Here is a 21,625-nt window from a genome sequence, read left to right as displayed (position 1 = left end):
TCAGGTGTAGAAAACATAATTATTTTTATATATTCAAATTAAAAGTACAACATTGTTGCACAGTTTCTTGTCAACTTATTAAATATGATGAACCGTTAAATCTATAGATTCAGTGGTCCATTAGACTCAATAAGTGTTCAAGAAACTGAGCTCTACAGTACTTGAAATAGAGTATTTATCATGAATTTGAATAGATCGTTGATATTTCCAAGGCTTTTGATGACTTCTGCGTACAGTAATACTAATTCAAGTTATAGGTTTTAAATATTGAAAGATCAAATGCTTCATTATCAAATTTTATTATAAAGATGAATTTATATTTATGTAATAGTTGTGATATTGAAATAAATTTATTGATTGGGTTCATTTAAAAAGGTATAGAATTAGGTCTTTTCCAATGAGACTTTAATGATCTTGTAGCTGAATTTTGTGTGTGAATTTTTATCGTTAGAAATTTATTTTTATGTTGAAAAATAGTTTTCTCAAATTAAGATTTTGCTAACATGCGTCCGGGAAGACTCCAATTTTATGCAGGGTTGAGGTATTCTCTCGGAACTGTACAGGATCTTTCTAAATGATGGGCCCATTTTCAAAAATTGGTATTTTTCAAAGTAAAAATGCAAAATGGACAAGCTTTATACCAATGGAAAGAGAAAGTTTCAAAGTTTTTTTTAATACCATATAATTGTTCAATGTGGCCTACGGCTGCTGTACGGCAAACATCTACGCGGCAGCCCACACGCAAGAAAGCGTATCTGGTGTTATTGAGTGCACGGCAGCAGTGATACGGTTCCGCAGGTCGTGCAGCAGCCGGAGACCACATTCATCACTTGTATGGTATTAAAAAAACTTTGAGACTTTCTCTTTCCATTGGTATAAAGGTTGTCCATTTTGCATTTTTACTTTAATAAATACCAATTTTTGAAAATGGGTACACCATTTAGAAAGACCCTCGCTTTCTCGCGTGTGGGACGAGTTTGGCTGCCGCGTAGATGTTTGCCGTGCAGCAGCCGGAGGCCACATTCAACACTTGTATGGTATTAAAAAAACTTTGAAACTTTCTCTTTCCATTGGTATAAAGGTTGTCCATTTTGCATTTTTACTTTAATGAATACCAATTTTTGAAAATGGGTACACCATTTAGAAAGACCCTCGCTTTCTCGCGTGTGGGACGAGTTTGGCTGCCGCGTAGATGTTTGCCGTGCAGCAGCCGGAGGCCACATTCAACACTTGTATGGTATTAAAAAAACTTTGAAACTTTCTCTTTCCATTGGTATAAAGCTTGTCCATTTTGCATTTTTACTTTAATGAATACCAATTTTTGAAAATGGGTCCATCATTTAGAAAGACTCTGTATTTTCGTTAGCGATGGAAAATACACGAGTATTTGGGAATATTTCAAACATGTATTATTTTCCTTTCCCACGGAACTATGCTCGTCTCCACGTGGACCGTTGTCTCGTTGGTGGAAAGGGAACATAATTTGGGTGGAAAAGTTCAGTTCCTGTCAAGCCGCGAATCGAAACAGATTAAAAATCCAGAGGTAGCCTCGGGCCTCGAGGGCTCAAATTTAACGTGTTTGTTTATTTTTTAAATGTTTTAATGTGTATTATTTTTTCTTATAATTTGTTGATGTAGTTAATTAATTATATGGGGGATTATAAGGGAATGTGTGAGTGTTGAATGAAGAGTGTTGAATCAGTGAGTCAACAATATTGTAGGTAGTGAAAATCTCTATAGTTTTGGGATTAATAGTTTTAAAGAAAGTGTGTGTCCTTATATTAATCTAGCTCATGTTTGAAACCCTAAATTGACCGAGTCCTCAATTATTCATTTGAAATAGAAAAATGAATAAAGTTCACGCTACCATCGTAAACAGTAGAATTCCAGACGAATTCACAACGTTAGCAAAGTTAGCAAAATCTTACAAGCAGTTTTATAAAATGTGCAATGAAACGATACAGATTATATGTTGTAGAAATTTAAATTAGATTAATTCATTTAATAAAATTTAGAATTAAAATAGAAAGCGCGAGTTTGTTGTTTGTCCAGTCCCATGACTCGCCCTTCAGTATATTAGAGATCTCTCTTCTACCCCCATCTGGGGCGGTTACATTAAATTTATATTAAGTTATAATCATTATAATCCTGCATTGTGATTGGTCGATATCCCGTTGCGGAGTATAAAAACCGTGGCATAATGCAAAGATTAAAGTATTGTTTTGATAATCAATCCATTGCGAAAATGAAGCTCGTATGGGATTTATTTATTTATTCATAACGGGATTGATTGTAATGTAATATTCACATTGTAACATGATCGTAGATGAAATCTTCTTATGCTATCTTTTCTCTATGATACAACTATAAATAAAACTGAACCAACCTCATACTGTTCCCTGACGAGATGTACGACATTGGAGGAGTCGTTGCTGAGCTTGCCGGACGAAGAGCCCTCTATGTGCTTGCTGAGTCGCTCGTAGATGTCGTGCTCCTCGGCTGTCACAGCAAAGATCACATTGATGGAGTTCTGCTTCACCTTAAGGTTCACCTGTGAGATGGACGGGTAGTCCTGGAAGGTGGAATGTGTGTAGAGGCCCTTCGAGTCCAGGTGACATTCGCCGTCGTTCGGTTTCACGATACCTCCCAGCTGCGAAAAAATTAAGAAAAGTAAAGGTTGGGCATTCAATAATTTTTTTCAATTTTTTTTCTATTTCTAATCTATTGGACACATTCTTAAAACATAATCTATGCAATTGAAATATTTTTATAAGCTTCTGTTAGCTAACAATAAGGCTTCAAAAGTCACTTTTTTGAGGCAGATGGTACACATCACATACCCTACAGAAACTACTGGTCAGAAAATTTTTTATGCATTTCAAACTCCTTTTTCACATTCAATGTTCGTTCTATAGACTTCAAATTCATAGTAACTTGTAGCGCTGTTCTTGATGCTTGAATTTCTTTTATAGACACAATAATAGCCGCTGGTATGTGTACCTTTAAAGCACGGTTTTACGCCTGCTATGCTCGGGCAGCAAGTGAATAGTACAGCTGGAGTGATCTAGCGGAATTAGTTTGTCCCTAGAGCTAAGCGCTCAACGTTAAATAATGTAATGGTACATTTTGGGAGCGTTTCAAATGGAAGGGTTTATCTTAAATCCAGACATTGTCAGTTTGGTGAAAGGGTAAGCATTCCTGACCGGCAATTGGGAGGCACTGGGTTCGATTCCCGGGCTGACAAATAATTTTTATGTAGTAGCGCTCATCGAATTTCCATCTAGCTGTTTACCCTTTTGTCAATATTTGCAGTAGCAGAAGTCTTCGGGTGATTTACAGCATTTAATTGGGAATTCTGCGCTCATGAATTCTCATCTAACTGTTTACCTTGTTGTCAATATTTGCTGAAGCAGAATTCTTCAGGGTCATTTACAGCATTTAATTGGGATTTTCGTTTAATAATAATTATTTATCAGCATTTGAACAAAGGCATCTTCGAATTTATTTCCATCTGTAGACTGGCTGGCCGCTATGACTTCGTATAAAATGAGCACTGCTATCCAGAGATTGTCAGTTTGATGTAAGGATAAGCATTCCAGACCAGCAATTAGGAGGCACTGGGTTCGATTCTCGGGCTGACAAATAATTTTTATATAGTAGCGCTCATCGAATTCCCATCTAGCTGTTTACCATGTTGACAATATTTGCAGTAGCAGAAGTCTTCGGGGTGAATTACAGCATTTAATTAGGATTTTCGTTAAGTAATAAATATCTTATATTATCCTATTATATTAAGCGAGCATTTTCTGTATTTATATTATTTTATATATGGTTATTTATGTCCAACGGATCTCGAAAACGGCTCCAAAGATTTTCACGAAAATTGGAACATATTAGGTTTATGATATAAAAATTCGATTGCACTAGGTCTCATCCCTCGGAAAACTCGCTGAAGGACATTGAAAGGATAATTCATCCTTGGAAAAGCAGATGATAATTTGGTCGTCTGTCGATAACAGAAGATGCATGTGCCTGTGTGGGAGATCAGCTGTGTAATCAATCAGCTTATCTCACGAGAAACATTATCTAGAAATTTTAATCGACTTGATCAAAATAATCTGATTCATTCTAAACTAGAGTATATCATAATTTTCAAAGTTAATAATTATTTTACAGTTTTAAGTGATAAGTGAGTGTTATTTTGTTATCCAATTTGTTTTGTGAACAATCTAAATCAGAATTTTTCTGATTTCAAATATTTGGACTGAAAATAATTGGACCTGAATTCAAGTGTATGGAACATAACCTACTTTTTGGACTATTTATAGTGTATAAATCGAAATCCAAGAAACAGTTTTGGGCTGTGCCTGTTAGTCCTTCCCCAATCACTTTGAAGAATTGTGTCCTGTTTATCAATAAATAAAAAACGAGTGAAGCTTGGTGCCCCAATATTATACCTAAAACGGACATTTCAGCTTATAAGTTTGTATGTAACCGGATCTCGAAAACGGCTCCAAAGATTTTCACGAAAATTGGAACATATTAGGTTTATGATATAAAAATTCGATTGCACTAGGTCTCATCCCTCGGAAAACTCGCTGAAGGACATTGAAAGGATAATTCATCCTTGGAAAAGCAGATGATAATTTGGTCGTCTGTCGATAACAGAAGATGCATGTGCCTGTGTGGGAGATCAGCTGTGTAATCAATCAGCTTATCTCACGAGAAACATTATCTAGAAATTTTAATCGACTTGATCAAAATAATCTGATTCATTCTAAACTAGAGTATATCATAATTTTCAAAGTTAATAATTATTTTACAGTTTTAAGTGATAAGTGAGTGTTATTTTGTTATCCAATTTGTTTTGTGAACAATCTAAATCAGAATTTTTCTGTTTTCAAATGTTTGGACTGAAAATAATTGGACCTGAATTCAAGTGTATGGAACATAACCTACTTTTTGGACTATTTATAGTGTATAAATCGAAATCCAAGAAACAGTTTTGGGCTGTGCCTGTTAGTCCTTCCCCAATCACTTTGAAGAATTGTGTCCTGTTTATCAATAAATAAAAAACGAGTGAAGCTTGGTGCCCCAATATTATACCTAAAACGGACATTTCAGCTTATAAGTTTGTATGTAACCGGATCTCGAAAACGGCTCTAAAGATTTTCACGTAATTTGGAACATAGTAGGTTTATGATATAAAAATTCGATTGCACTAGGTCTCATCCCTGGGAAAACTCGCTGAAGGACATTAAAAGGATAATTATTATTCATCCTTGGAAAAACAACTGATAATAATTGTTACGTCGTCTTTTGATGATGGAAGTGAGTGAAAGAGTTCATGTGTGTGGGACTTTGTCAAAATTATGACTCAACTGTTGAACTTTTGTAATCATTCAATCAGGTACTTAGTGCTGGTTGCAAAAAGCTAGGTTATTTTCAATCCTTATTAATTCCAGTAGATCAATCTTTTTGAAATGGTCTTCTCTGATTTGGTTCACGTGGAATTAATCAGGATTAAAATTTAATCGGCTTTTGTGCAACCGGGCCTTTGTGAGGGAAATTTTTGCATTCATTTGGGAATTAATCTCAATTTACTGTGATCAGATAGGACATTTCTGTATAACTGTGAATGTTATTATAATTTCTTCTTTCGTAATAAATTGTTTATGCTTTTGTACTCCAGAACGAAGCTCGGTCCCCGATATTAGAATATTTAATCTTAATTATGTATATTGATTATGAAATTATTGAAAAATATAATATATTGCTCAATAGAATATAATTGATTATTTTGAACGAGAATGAACAGTTAGTATTACATAATTAAGCCTGTATAAAGCTACCGTCTATAGAAGGCATTGACAAGACAGAGGATCAGCAAGGTTTTTCTCCTTTCTCTACTGCCATTATAATGTGGACCCCACAATAGTAGAGTTAGTGGTCGAGTAACTGGCATATTACCTCTACCGATCTAATTCTACTCTACTCACTTGGTCGAGTAACGGTTTTCACTACAATTGAGAATAGTAGGTAAAGTGTGTTGTCTAGTCAACATAACTAATCTTAAGGCTGTGCAAAGTCTAGAAATAAACTTTCTACTCGTGATATTTTTCGAAGTTTTTCGATTTGGCTATCAAAATGGAAAAGTTTTCTCAGGAAAACATTTTTTTCCGATCATTACCCTTTGAGATATGAGCGCCTAAAGTTTACATTTTTGGGACAGAACATTTCAAATTCGGTAAGAGATAAATCCATGAGATTTAGAGGATGGATTCTTAATGCTATTGTTGATCATGGTATTGTTGATCTAGTAAAACAAGAATTTTCAGAAAATGTCATTTTTTGAGAAAGTTATTCAATTTACCACAAATAACTCAACTAAAAGTTATTTTTGGTTATTTTTAGTAAATTGAATAACTTTCTTAAACATTGATATTTTCTGAAAATTTTTGTTTTACTAGATCAACAATACTATGAAGAATCCATCCTCTAAATCTCATGGATTTATCTCTTACAGAATTTGAAATGCCCTGTCCCAAAAATTTAAACTTTAGGCGCTCATATCTCAAAAAGTAATGATCGGAAAAAAATGTTTTCCTGAGAAAACTTTTTCATTTTGATAGCTTGATGATATACAAATCGAAAAATATCACGAGTAGAAAGTTTATTTTTAGACTTTGCACAGCCTTGAAATGTCAATACTCAGAGGTTCGGCAACGTTTTCTCCTATCTTTCTCCACTTTCATTATAACGTAGACCTCCCTATAATACTAACCTTTCCGTCTCCTGCATAATGGAATCCAGCATCTGTTGAGAACACCAACAGCCGCCTGGCCTTCTCTCTCCAACCTATCTCCTTCCTACACACCACTGCCTGCATGATCGCATCGAAGCCTCCCTCTGGAGCGTCCAGGTTACCAGATACTGCTGCGTCCCTTACTTCACCCTATAGATTGAGGAAAATTGAACAAAAAATGAGTTAAAATGAGTTGTAAAAAAAACTCAACAGACACTATCTCACAGTTGCATGTACATAATTATTTTATATAGCCTAATCAAAGCTACCTGTGATTTTTTAATCTATACTATAATAAAGGAAAGAACTGGCTTATACACGTACGGGATACGATATTTACGAGTTTATTTCCAAACGAAAACAAATTAATTATTATTGAACGAAAATCAAAATTAAATGCTGTAACTCATCACGAAGACTTCTGCTACTCAGCACTTTTCTGTAATTTTTTTTGGTAAAAACTCTCATCGAATCGTTGTCAATATTTGCAGTAGCAGATGTCTTCCCGGGTGATTTACTGCATTTAATAATTATTAATTATTTAGCATTTGAACAAATTAATTCACGGACCAATAGTCTATGTGGGGGAATATTCATTTCCTGAAAATATTTATTATTGAATTGTAATGTAAATGTTTTATTGATGTATTTTTTTATGGGAATAAATTGAATTGAAAAAAATTCCATCTGTAGAAAAACAAAATTGATTGCCATCATCAAGTCTGAGTTTCTTTTCAAATAATTTTAAAATTTTCAATAGATTAATACAGTGATTTGCAGTTATCAATGATGATTTAGTGAAACAATTTTATATAATTTGGTTTCCAACTCATCTAAATTCATTGTTTGAAGGATTGAATGTTCACAATAAATTGAAGAATGTTCACTAAACTCTCCAGTTTTATACCCTGAATAAATTAATTTCCATCTGTAGAAAAAAAAATGTATTCCATCTTCAAAATCTGAGTTTCTTTACAAGTTTTAAAATTTTCAATAGATTATTACAGTATTTTGCAGTTATCAATGATGATTTAGTGAAACATTTTTATCTAATTTGGTTTCCAACGTATCTAAATTCCTAGTTTGAAGGATTTTAAAGAATGTTCACTAAACTCTCCAGTTTTATACCCTAAATAAATCAATTTCCATCTGTAGAAAAAAAATGTATTCCATCATCAAGTCTGAGTTTCTTTTCAAGTTTTAAAATTTCAAATAAATTAATACAGTAGTTTGCAGTTATCAGTGATGATATAGTGAAACATAGGCTAATTTGGTTTCCAACTCATCTAAATAACAAAATGAATGTTGCTTCGAGTCAAGTTGATGGGTTCAAGTTCCAACTAAAAATCGAAAAGGTGTATGCAATTCATTCTCTTGTAAACTTGACTGACTAAGGTGAACAATTTGATAGTAGACCAACCCTTTTTGATACAACTTTATTTTCCAGAGCATTGGACAGACATTTAACAATGTATCTCTATTTTTTATGTTTCAGATTTGAAAATTGGACAAAATCTATAAAGTGATAAACATAACCTATTTTTGGATAACTTCTATCAAAATTGGGAAAGGTACAGTTTTGGGCTTTAACAGAGAAAAAACCGAAGCTACAAAAACCTAACCTAAAAAAATAACGCAATTATTTATGAGTAAGAAAAAATAACTGAAAAATAATTATCGAAGATACAAAAAATTTTGTTTAAAGCCTTTTGATGATGACACAAAATGTATGAAAAACATGTGTGTTCACATATGCTCAACACACTTGTTCTGTCGTTTATGGCCATCTTTAAGCAACTACAGTTGTCAACTGAGTTTTCAACAAATTTCGACAAATTGTTAACAATTTCTAAAAAAAACATCTATATAAACCTATATAAATATGAACATATTCTAGGCCTATTAGTAAAAAAAACTTTTAGATATTGTATGAAAAAGATTTTAGCTCAAGTAATAAATTCCTACATTTATATTTATTATTTTCTATGCTGAATGCCTATCTTTCGACCAACAAACGTTTTAAAATATTGCTTAGAATAAAATAATTACTCAACTTTATAAGCTCTCGTTTCACTTTTACAATATTTCTAATATTTCTTTTACAATATTTCGGGCCAGTTTCCGAGCTCGGATTTAGTCAAGTTCTAGATTTTAAACAGCTGGAGCCAGAAAATTGGCTTTCCAAAACAGGGGGCCTAATCGCAGTTTTTATGATAACCTTTATTTTCTAATTTCTATAATAATTAATTGGAAATGTTTTTCCTCGACGAAATGAAACATTCCTAAATAATTCAAAATAGATGGAATTAAATAGAGAATGCATTTAAGGATTTAAGGAAAGGATTTTCGTTCAATAATAATTAATTCAAAATAGCTGAAACTTTACACTATTTTCTCTTTATTTTTGTGTTCAATTTTCTAGTTGGAAAAGTAGAAAATTGAATAAAAAATAGAATAAAGATAGTGTAAAGTTTCAGCTATTTCAAATTATTTAGGAATGTTTCATTTCGTCGAGGAAAAACGTTTCCAATTATAGAAATGAGAAAATAAAGATTATCATAAAAACTGCGATTAGGCCCCCTGTTTCGGAAAGCCAAGTTTCTGACTCCAGCTGTTCAAAGTCTAGAACTTAGCTAAATCCCGAGCTCGGAAACCGGCCCTAAGGCTATGTACACATGGTAGCGTCGCACCGCGCGATGCGACGCGCGTCCAAAATTCTGCAGTTGTACACATGCAAGCGTTTTATACGCGGCGTCCACCTCCAGTTTAGCAATGGAAGTTGAAGAGGTAACATGTATGTGGCTTGTGTATCGTAGATATAAAGCGAGAAAACGAAGGCAAAGAAACGTTTGCGTTCACCCTATTTTGACCAATAGATTAAGGCATGGTGCTTTTGTGACACTTTACCCTAACTTGAGGAAATACAAACCCAAATTTTTTAACTATTTGCGAATGTCGATTTCATCTTTTGACGAGTTGTTGGAGATCGTAAAAGACGACTTGGCATCAAGTTCTTGTTCTGTTCTTGTAATCAGGACTCGCCATATCCCATATGACACGTCGACTTTTTACTTCTTCTACAAACAATTCTGTGTCAAAATTTTTCATTTCCATGGCTGCACACTGAACAGAGTTGCTGTAAAATCACTACACAAAACAAGTGAACTAGATCAAAACTCGCGTCCGACTGCTCTCATGTGTACAGTCCAACTGACTGTAGTGTACTGGGAACTGCGCGGTCGCCGCGCGGTTCAGGTTGAAAGTCTAGGCGCAGTGCGTGGCGCGTCCAGATTTGAGTGAGTGGTGCATGTGGACGCTGCCATTATCTCCATTGTATATCGCACCGCGCGGTCGGACGCGCGTCTCAAACCGCGCGGTGCGACGCTACCATGTGTACATAGCCTAAGAGATACTAATCTTATTCTATCTTTTCTCTATGGAGATACTTGATCCTTAGGAATGGGAGGTCTTAATATCCCATCCCATTCCTTTACCCCCCAAAAAACATACAAGTTTCAGTATTAAGGTACTCCTTGTCTGCTGAAGATGGGGCTCGGCGCCCTGAAACGTGCCCAGACGTAAATAGTAGATTGGAAGTATTATTGTAAAAGTGCTTCGTAAAGTTTAGTAATTACCAATAGTTCAAGTAGGGATGGAAACCTTGTAAGAAAACAGAATAATTTTTGAAATTAATAAAATAGTGAATATACCCACCTTTCCTACACCAACCGACCACCAAAACATCCATTTTAAGCGCAAGATAAATACAGAAAGCAAATTTAGCGCATTTTAAGCATTGCACAAGACAGAAGCCAAAAATATACAGTTTTCCAAGAATGTTACACAAATTTACACCATGATTCGTAAAATTGAACAGATTTTACATGATACAGAAGAAAACGGAATTGATAAAACTTCACATAACATACATTAATTTGAGGCAATATTATTATAAAATTATCCAATAATACCTGTTTCGTTGCACTCTATACTGTGGAAAATTTATTTTTACATTTTAAAATATCTTAGAAGTTGTTTTTTTTTTCAAGTAATAAATAAATAATGATGTAAAATAGCTATTCAATAATGGTAAATGAGGGTATATTATCATAGGAGGATTAGTGGGAATATCATAAACTTTTACATAATTTATGTGAATTCATAATTATGGATAATGCTACCTTATTATGCCATGTATGTCTTAAGCCGTGTCCACACTGAACAAATTAATGTTCGAAAAACATGTTTGTTGAAACAGTTTGGGCAAATTTTACTATGTTTGACAAACAATGTTTGCCCGTGGCCAGTTTGGACACGTCACCAAACTAAACATTTGTAAGTGGAGAGATTAGGTTTTATGTTTTACAGCTGTTAATACTGAAAATGTTTGGAAAAACAGTAATGTTTTGTTTGCTGAACATGTATCATTGAATATGTATATCGAACATTTGTTCAGTGTGTACACGGCTTTACTATAATCCTATTATATTAAGCGAGCAATTTCTGTGTATCTGTTTATATTTTTATATCTGGTTATTTATTCTCAACGAATCTCGAAAACGGCTCTAACGATTTTCGCGAAATTTGGAACATAGTAGGTTTATGAAATAAAAATTCGATTGCACTAGGTCTTATCCTTGGGAGAACTTGCTGAACGACATTAAAAGGATAATTTATTCATCTTTGGCTGAAACAGCTGAGACTTTCGTTGTCTGTGGATAGTAAAAAGTGAGCGAGTTCTGTGGAAAATAAAAATATCGCATCCCCGAAGTTCATAAGCTGACGTAAGCCAGCTGTAACATATAAACACAATCATTTTAGAGAATTGTGTTCTGTTTATCAATAAAATAAAAATAATGAGCGAAGCTCGGTGCACCGATATTAGAATGAATTAATGGATGTGTAAGATATGCATTGTTGAGGTAAACGAATTTTAGAATTGCATTTCCAAATTAGGAAGTAAGAAATACTCCTACATTATATGCTACATTAGAGCACCATAAATTGGATTTGAAAAAAGACTGATTTATTTCTTATGAATAAATTCACGTAATATATCTCAAAATGATAGAAACTGTATAAATTATAATTCATTAGTGAATTATTATCATTAGTGGAACACGACAACGACAATAATACCTAACGTGAAATTCACTTGAAGCTGTGAGCATAGGTTAAATTAGTATAATTATCTTTATCTATACTATGATACAGGAAAGAACTGGCTTATACACGTACGGGATAGGACTGGCTTATACACGTACGGGATAGGAAAATTATGTTTGACGCATCATCAGGTCTTAACTACTCAACTGATTAACTTGAAATTTTGCATACAGATTCTTAATTAACCAAGGATGGTTATAGCCCTATTTTCAATTCTTCAAAATTTCATTATGTCAAGTTTTCGAGTTTTAAAAAAGACCAATGCGGAGCACGGGTTACCTGCTAGTTTATAAAGAATTATAAAGAATACTGACAGTTTGAAATTTAATCTTACTACAGATAATTCACAATTAGATAATAATTAAATATAGCCTATATTAATTAATAATATTTAAGTTATATAGAAATATGCACCTAACAGAGTCAAAAGAAGAATCCCAACAAAATCGACGGTAAAATAGTTTGAAAAAATGACTACAATATTATTTTTAAAATAGCTCATTTTTGGAAAATATAGTGCATGCAAGAATCACAATTCATGTTAAAAAATAATTATTATTAATTTGAGAAAAATTTATGAGCCAGGAGCCTTACTAAAATTTTGTTATAAAAGAAAAAGATGTCTCAGAGAAGAAACAAACTAGAAAGAAATTAAGTATGTAATGTTCTTCATTTAAGGCTGTGCAAAGGCGCAGAATAAACTTTCTACTGGTGATATTTTTTAAAGTTTTTCGATTTGTATATCATCAAGCTATCAAAATGGAAAGTTTTCTCAGGAAAACATTTTGTTCCGACCATTAATTTTTGAGATATATGCGCCTAAAGTTTAAATTTTTGGGACAGGGCATTTCAAATTCGGTTAGAGATAAATCCATGCGATTTAGAGGATAAATTCTTCATGGTATTGTTGATTGAATAAAACAAAATTTTTTTAATAAATCAATTTTTGAGAAAGTTGTTCAATTTACAAAAAATAACTCAACTAAGAGTTAGTTTTGTTCTTTTTTAGTTAATTGAATAACTTTCTCATAAATTGATATTTTCAAAAAAAATGTTTTATACAATCAACAATACCATGAATAATTTAACTTCTGAATCTCATGGATTTATATCTTACCAAATTTGAAATGTTCTGTCCCAAAAATTTAAACTTTAGGCGTTCATATCTCAAAAAGTAATGACCGGAAAAAATATTTTCCTTAGATAACTTTTTCATTTTGATAGCTTGATGATTTACAAATCGAAAAACTTCGAAAAATATCACCAGTAGAAAGTTTATTTTTAGCCTTAAATGTTAGTAGAAGTAAAATTTGAGACAAACAAAAAATTATAATTGTGACTGATCTATAAAAACTTGAAATTAGTTTTGATCAGCATTTAATTTATTCTAGAATATCTTTCATTATTAATAAATTGGTCATGCAATAGACAGAGCTCAAAACCACAAAAAATTATAATTGTGACTGATCTAGAAAAACTTGTAATTAGTTTTGATCAGCATTCAATTTATTTTAGAATATCTTTCATTATTAATAAATATATAATATATTGGCCAGAGCTCAAAACAACAAAAAACAGATATGTTTAAGAGACAAAAGAAAAAACTATTACTGGCAATTTGTTAATTGTTTTGTAAAAACAATTGATAAATTCAAAGAAGCTTATGATATTTTTTTGTTATGACTTGTAATTCACGGTTAATCTGTACATAGATCATAGCTAATCCCACAAATTATACAGCAAAGAATATAAAACTTGAACAAGAGTTATATTATTAAAAAAAAATTGGGAAAAGCTACAAGACACAAAACCAAAAATGTTACTTGTAAATTGTAGAAGAATTAGACAATTCACAGAAAATCTAATAGATAGAACAAAAAATGTTACTAGTAAATTGTAGAAAAATAGACAATTCACAGAAAATCTAATAGATAAAACAAAAAATGTTACTAGTAAATTTTAGAAAAATTAGACAACTTACAGAGAATCTACTTGTGTTGGTACTAAGAGACATAACATTCTGGAATCCGTATGGAGCCTCACATTTAGAGCAGGGTTCAATTAGGCTGCACGAAAAAAATTACAAAATGAAATCTAAAATTTGCCAAAAAATAACCTAACATTTATCAAAAATGCAGTGTACAACATTAAATTGGTTAGCAAAACAATTAAACTATCGAGCTTTACTGAAAAATAATTGATTAAAACACAAAATTTAGACAAAACATACAAAATTTTTAAAAACACAACAATTCTAACCAAAAATTTAGCCGACCTAACCTAACATCTATGAAATATGCAGTGTACAACATAGTGTTAGTTTACAATTTTCAATTTTCTAAGATGAAGAACCATGTTATATACAACATCTACCTGCAAAGAATAGGGCTTATTACTGGTGAACACAAAAAAACATCAATTATTAGAATAAATAGTAAATTACCGTACTTGCAAGACTGAAATGAAAATGTAACAATTAAAAAATGGTTTTAAATACAGCAGCATAGCCTATACTACATTGGCAGTCTGTGCCTTTAAATGTGGTAATTCATTTTATAAGCATAGGGCAGCAAGCTAAAACATGAATAATTCTAGTGAAAAATTGTAAATTTGACAATGAAAAAACCCAACAAAACGTGATAGGGAACATTCAGGGGGTGTAACATTTATGAGACAACCAGGATTGAATGATTGGATATTGTTGGGAAGGGTGTGAAATTTGTTTAAAATTGAATTAATTTTAAGATAAATTACAACAAAATGTAACTTAATAGGTAATGTTGATTAATTTTTTTCTTGATGAGTATGATACCCATATAATTATGAGCTTTGGGTTTGAACATACGAGATTGGAGGATAACATTCATTCATTCTATTTATGAAAAATATTAATGTAAGGTCTAGTTAGGTTCCAAACCACCAGATATAAAACCGATGAAATTTATTCATTTATTAAAAGCAAATAAATTTTTGATAAATTCAAATGAAAATAGTTTCAGATAATGTTGCTAGTGAGATGTTGTGATATCTATCCATAATGAAAACACTGGGATGTCGTCAAAATAGTTATTTGTGCAACTAGTGCGCAAAGTGACAGTTTGCTGCACCGAAAGAAACGTTTACTGGAATGGTTTCTTGAGTGCAGCAGAGGAACTTTGCGCACGTATTTCACATTAAGTTTTTCCTACAGTTACCATTGAATATGAAAAGTGGGTAATTATGGGTAAAATTGCCTGAAATGCATCAAATGTTTTTCTGTGTAATTTTATTATTGATAAAAACCTTAATCCTAAAATCCTAAAGTCCTCGTTGTCCTTGGTTATAATATATAATGAATAATAATTAGCGCGTTGTGCTTGGTTGCACCTCTGCTCACTATAGCAGCCACAGCAGTCACTGTTACCAACTTCATTTTGATTTTGCTGCACTGTTGCTCCATATAACCTACTAAGTATTTTGCGTTGCCATGTTGCAAATCTGGAGTGCAGAAAATTTTTTCCCGCACTAGAGCGGAAAAGTGATTCTTTGCGTTCTGTAATCAGTGCAGCAAAGGCCACTTTTCAACGTAACTGTAGGAAAAAATCATTATTATTGTAGAATTACAAACATGTTTCAACACTGAACTGAAGATGACACCATCAGTGTTGAAACATGTTTGTAATTCAACACAAAGTGTCAAATTCAGTTCAGTAATTCTACAATAAATTAGTGATATTTTTGACTACATCCCAGTGTTTTCATCATTGAAAATAGTTCTTACAACATCTTTAGTTCTTAGCTCATTTCATATAAAAGTTGAAGTTGTTTTCAAAAAACATTCACAAATTACTGAAAACACAAAGATGTAATCAGGCATGACGAGATTATTTGGAGAATGTTTTATAATTCCACATGATGTCCTAAAACTTATCTTGGAAGCTCAAGTTTTATTAACTTTCTCATAGAAAAACAAAGAATTATTTGATAAGGAAGTGAATACAATTTTCTTTATTGAATAAAAGAAAACAAATTTCACACAATTACAAAACAATTTTCAAGAATTATTTGATATGGAAGTAAATACAATTTTCTTTATTGAATAAAAGAAAACAAATTTCACACAACCCTTCCCCCTCCACCAACACACAAAATAGCAACATGAAATTGAAGCATGACAACATTGCAACATGAAAACATAGATCCATCCAACACCATTGAAGATTGGAACCGATGCCGAGATTCCATTCAGAGTAAACGAGCTCAGCATGATTCTGTGTAGATTTACACTAGTGTAGAAATGAGGATTACACTAGTGTAGGAATAAGGATTTACAATAGTGTAGAAATGAGGATTTACAGTAGTGTAGAAATTTGAATTTACACTAGTGTAGAAATGAGGATTTACACTAATGTAGAAATGAGGATTAACACTAGTGTTATAAGAGCTGAAAGAAGATTTACAATAGTATAGGAATGAGAATTTCACTAGTTTTGAAATGTGAATTTACACAAGTGTAGAAATGAGGATTTACACTAGTGTAGAAATGTGAATTTACATTGGAAGGGTCATGAGAGTTGTAAGAGGATTCAGAATAGTATAGGAATGAGAATTTCACTAGTGTAGAAATATGAATTTATACTAGAAGTGTCATAAGAGTTGAAAGAGGATACATAATAGTATATAATTGAGAATTTCACTAGTGTAGAAATATGAATTTACACTAGTGAAGAAATGAGGATTTACACTAGTGTAGAATTGAGGATTTACACTAGTGTAGAAATGTGAATTTACACTAGTATAGAAATAGGAGTTAAAAGTACTGTAGAAATAAGAATTCATTGTGGTATAGGGAAATGAATTCACACATATATGTAAAAATGAGGCTTCACACTAAAGTAGAAATTAAACTATTCGTGCTAATATAGGAATGAGAATTCGCTACAGTGTAGAAACACTAGTGTAAGATTGAAAGAAAAAGACGAAGACATATTTTTCCCCTTTTGTGTAGTCGAGAAGTTGATATTGTGGTTATTATTCATATTGAATGAGAAGACTAAGAAATTGTCAAAAACTACAAATTTAGTCTTTCTAAATCTGTGGTTTTTGACAATTTCTTAGTCTTCTTATTTAATACGAACACACATCTTCAGCTGAACTGGAGTAGGTTTTACCATGAAACCTGGTTCTGTAATGTAAATTAATTTTGAACAAATATAGTAGTATTGACAATATCAACGTCTTATTCTTTTAATTATGGAGAATAACCACAACATCTCATACCATACAATCAGATTACTAGTGTAAGACTTAACAATTTTGTGGAGAAGAGATTGACAATCACATAAAGAAAATATATACTGTTGTGAAAACTTATAGATTCACAAATGATGAAGGATTCTGAATTGATGTAGATGTAGAAATTCGGATAAATAATAATATTCGTATGGCTTTTATTCATGTGAAGTTCCCGACAAAAGTTCCACCTCGCATGAGGATTGAAAGAACAGTAGAAATAGTGGAGTTATAGTAGGAATAGTGGTGATACAATTGTGTAGGGAACAAGAAATTACACTAGTGTATGAATGTGGAAAATATTAAGTATAGAAATCAGGGTTAACACTGTTGTAGGAATGTGGATTTACACTAGTGTAGAAAGGAAGGAATTACCACACTATTGTAGGAATTCGAATTTACACTAGTGTAAGAATGAACACTGTGGAAAGAAGGCTAGACAATGATGGAGAAACCCAAATTGGTGTGGAAATGACAATTTACAGGAAAATGAGGCAAGGCACACACCAGTTATTCAAGACAAGACAAGACATGATCAGACATGTTTAGTCACAATACTTCTCATTGTTGCTTATGGAGACATGTCTAATTGCAATGACTAATCAGTGTGAGTTTTATCACAAACAACTGTTTTGTCACAATACTTCACATAGTTGTTTGTGATAAAACTCACACTGATTAGTCATTGCAATTAGACTATGTTTAGGCAGATTATGCCTTCATAAGCAACTATGTGAAGTATTGTGACTAAATGTGACTAGTCTTGTTTTGACTAACCGGTGTATGCCCATCCTGAGAATGTATACTCATGTAGAAATGAACATTTGGACAATGAACAAGCCGTTTCCATATAATGCATGAGATATTTACATCAAACCAGTGAGAAGTACACCAAAGGGAGAAGAATCCAGAGAAAAAGAGAAAAAATGAGATAAAATGTGAGTGGATGAGAGAGAGAGATATGCATCAAAATGCAAAGCGACAACATAAAATCGATTCTAAACTATTCTGACGATCAGGCGCAATGCAATGCATAATAATCGATAATCAAAACTCCCCGGATTTCGAGAGTCGACTCTCGAACGTGTTCGAGATATCGATTGATCGATAGTCGATAATCACTTACAGCAAAACGATTAGTATTGTCGCTCAACGTCATATGGTTTCTGAAGCCGTAAACCGGTTCACATTGGTCGCAGGGACTCTTCAATCTGAATGGGGTAAAGCAGTAAGTTTTGTTAAATCAGCAAAAGGAAAATAATTTTGGGACACACTTTGTAAAAGTGAAAAATTCAAAACATCTCAAACTGCAAAAAATGTTATAAATTCTGATAAAAAGGGTGAAAAATTGAAAAATTAGTGAGCAAAATTCTGTTAAAAATAAAATACACTATAAAAATGAAATTTATTATCAGTGCTATAGTGAGGTCCAAGTTATAATGGCAGTGCTTGATTAGCAATGGTATTGCTATCCTTGTCTATCATTCAACAAAGCGGATAGTGCTATCTCTTTCTCGCTTTGCTCTGTTGCCAGATCATCTTTTAACAATGTAGAATAGATCATTAATTAATAAAATATTTCATCTTAATTATGAAAATTCATTATAAAATTATTGAGAAAAATAATTTCTTGCTTAATAAAATAAAATTGATTATTTTAAACAAGAATGAACAGTTAATAATACATCAATAAACCTGTTCAACTTGAAAATGACTCAAGTTATGGTCGAAACTAGTTGTAATATTTTAAACAATAAAGGGTACTACAAGTTTTTATATTGTTCTTATTAATTTGTACAGAAGTAGCCCATATATGTGAAGTGTTTTTATCAATAAACCTGTATCAGCTACCGTCTATAGAAGGCATTGACAAGACAGAGGATCGGCAACGTTGTTCTAGTATCTTTCTTCACTGCCATTATAACGTGAACCCTCACTATACAAGTTTTAACTAGCTAATTCCATTTTATATCATTTCAAAGCAGAGCAGAAAAAAGAGAGTGTAATTCATTTTGTATGTAGAAAAATTGACTGACTGATTCAATTTTTTTTTTGAATTGAATTCTATTGTCAAAAACCACATACAAATACTTGTACAATACAATCACTAAAGTATGCAATATACAATTACCTACAAATAGACATTGATTGTAACTTGCACAACAATAATATATCAATGTAATATTCGGCACTGCCAACATAAGAATCCTTGCGTGTTGGCAGTGAGTTACGGTGAACTTATTCTGCTTATGATAAATGACTTATTATTTTTTAAAACTCTTTTATCTATTTTTAATAAAACTTTCATTCGTTTTCAATTACTGTGTACCAAAATCTCAGTTTAGTCAAAATTGGAGTTAGCCAGTCAACACTGTTAGGGCATTACACAGTCATATGTATGATCATATATAGTCACATAGATATAAATAAAAATAAAAATCTAATTACCCTTTTCAAAATTGCTTACTCACAAATTAATTAATTGTTTAGTCTTAGATTTCTATCCAAGAGTAGCCCTAACGGAAAAAAAGAAAAGTCGCAAAGATATTTGACCAATTTTTGTCAAGGATCGGACTGTCAAACTATGAATGTCACACAACTATGATCTGATATATATGACCTATTATGACTATGTAATAGGCCCCCTTTGCTAATGATTGCAAAACATTCGCATCAAAAACCTTGAAAAATTGTATTAAAATCACAAAAATAAAATAGAAGCTTGAAGAAAAGTCAATTATGAATGAGGAAAAATACAAAAAGATAAAAATATGTGAGACAAACACATAAAATTGAATCCAATGATACACAAAATAAAAAATCAATACACAAGATTGAAGCCCGGTTTCACAAAAGTCAGTTAAATTTTAATTGCGGTTAATATTTCACGATAACCAATTAGAGAAGACATTTTTGAAAAGAAGGCTTCTCCGATTGGATCTCGTGGAATTAATCACGATTAAAATTCAACAGGCTTTTGTGCAACCGGCACTGAGTGGATTTAAATTTCAAGATTGATAAATACGTACTGAACACAGTGAACTCTTCGAATATATGAATGAATAGATAATGAAATAAAACTGATTACTGTATTTTTATTAGGTCATTTATATACTGCATTATAGTTTAAATAAAATAGAATTATAGTACCCTTTGGAATCAATAAAATAATAGTATAAGAATACAAATTATAACAAGAGTATCATTTCTATTATTTTATTAATTTCAAAGGGTACTATAATTCTATTTTATAAATATAAGAAATCAGCCCAGAATTCATACATTTTAAGAAAATATGGAACTGCATTATAAAGCCAATATTTGATTCAATATAAGTACAGTATTTTTTTTCTTTTTTATTTTGGGAAACTTGTTATAAATAATTTTATTAAGTAGCTGATATCATAAAGAAGATATATTATATCATTTATATTAATATTATCAAGATATTATGTTATTTGTTCTCATAAGAAACAATAAATGGAGAATTTCATTAACTTATTTGTTAAGAATATTATTGGATGACTTTCAACTGAAGACCCTGATATCTCAAAAAGTACCAATTGATTATGAGGAAAAACATTTTCCCTTAGGAATCTTTTTCTTTTTGATAGCTTGATAGTATCCAATTAAAAAGATGCAGAAAAATGTAACCATATTTAAAACTATCTATAGTTAGATTCACGTTCTAAAGTCAGCACCTGATTAACATCTGTGCTATCCTTGTCTGTCATTAGACAAATAGCCCAGTCAATGAAGGTCCAAAAAAGCAGTTTCGATCCGAAAATTAAATAAAAGCTGAATTTCTCACCATCGATAGAACCCTCCCAGAGGGTCATTCTCCCAAAAGTCCCAAGAAATCCCCTTGGAGCTTTCCGCCCCAGCCCCCTAAAACATGGAAAATGCAGGTAAACACGGAAAATCAATTATCTCTGTAACCATTGATCGGAAACAGTTCTATTATATGCCATTCGATTCGTTACATTATGGACTACAATATTAGTTATATTCATTTTTTCAATAAAATTGAGAGTTTTCTTGATAAAATAATATATATGTGAAAATTTAAAGGGTTTGTAATTTGATTTTTTTGTTTTCTTCGATTAACTCCGAAACAAGTAGTTTTAAAGGAAAATGAGCCAAATAATTAATGTAGCCACTGTCATTGCAAATCCATTGATGTATATTGTTATGTATTTGCGATTCGATTTGACGCTGTGGAAGGGGAAACAGTCGACGGGGTACGGCGTGGCTGACTCTCTTAGCCATAGTAAACAGCAACTGGAAATCAATTATCTCTGTAACCATTAATCGAAAAAAAACTATCATATGTCATTCGATTCGTTAAATTAAGGACTACAATATTAGTTATATTCATTTCCT

The 21,625-nt window shown here is 32.1% G+C and overlaps 2 protein-coding genes across 5 annotated transcripts in view; one reads left to right on the top strand and one right to left on the bottom strand.

Annotated features, from left to right (window-relative positions):
- The window catches only part of LOC111058137 (sodium channel protein Nach), a 475,868-nt gene that overhangs the window by 287,311 nt on the left and 166,932 nt on the right, over nt 1-21,625 (top strand). The gene's annotated exons all lie outside the window — the stretch shown is intronic.
- LOC111048268 (integrin beta-PS) overlaps nt 1-21,625 on the bottom strand; it is a 92,833-nt gene that overhangs the window by 28,055 nt on the left and 43,153 nt on the right. For 2 of the 4 annotated variants that reach the window (XM_022334142.2, XM_039440738.1), the window contains exons 5-7: nt 18,369-18,453; nt 6,785-6,955; nt 2,387-2,650 (exon numbers count right to left, since the gene is read on the bottom strand). In XM_022334142.2, the coding sequence (XP_022189834.2) occupies nt 2,387-2,650; nt 6,785-6,955; nt 18,369-18,453 (520 nt within the window). Of the gene's footprint in view, nt 1-2,386; nt 2,651-6,784; nt 6,956-13,952; nt 14,038-18,368; nt 18,454-21,625 lie in introns of all 4 variants that reach the window. The other 2 variants (XM_039440737.1, XM_039440736.1) reach the window with 1 other exon arrangement.

The sequence above is a fragment of the Nilaparvata lugens genome, chromosome 14 (genome assembly GCF_014356525.2).
Source record: "Nilaparvata lugens isolate BPH chromosome 14, ASM1435652v1, whole genome shotgun sequence".
NCBI lineage: Eukaryota > Metazoa > Arthropoda > Insecta > Hemiptera > Delphacidae > Nilaparvata > Nilaparvata lugens.
Note: the sequence above shows the minus strand (reverse complement) of the source record. Positions and strands in the feature narration are given on the sequence as shown.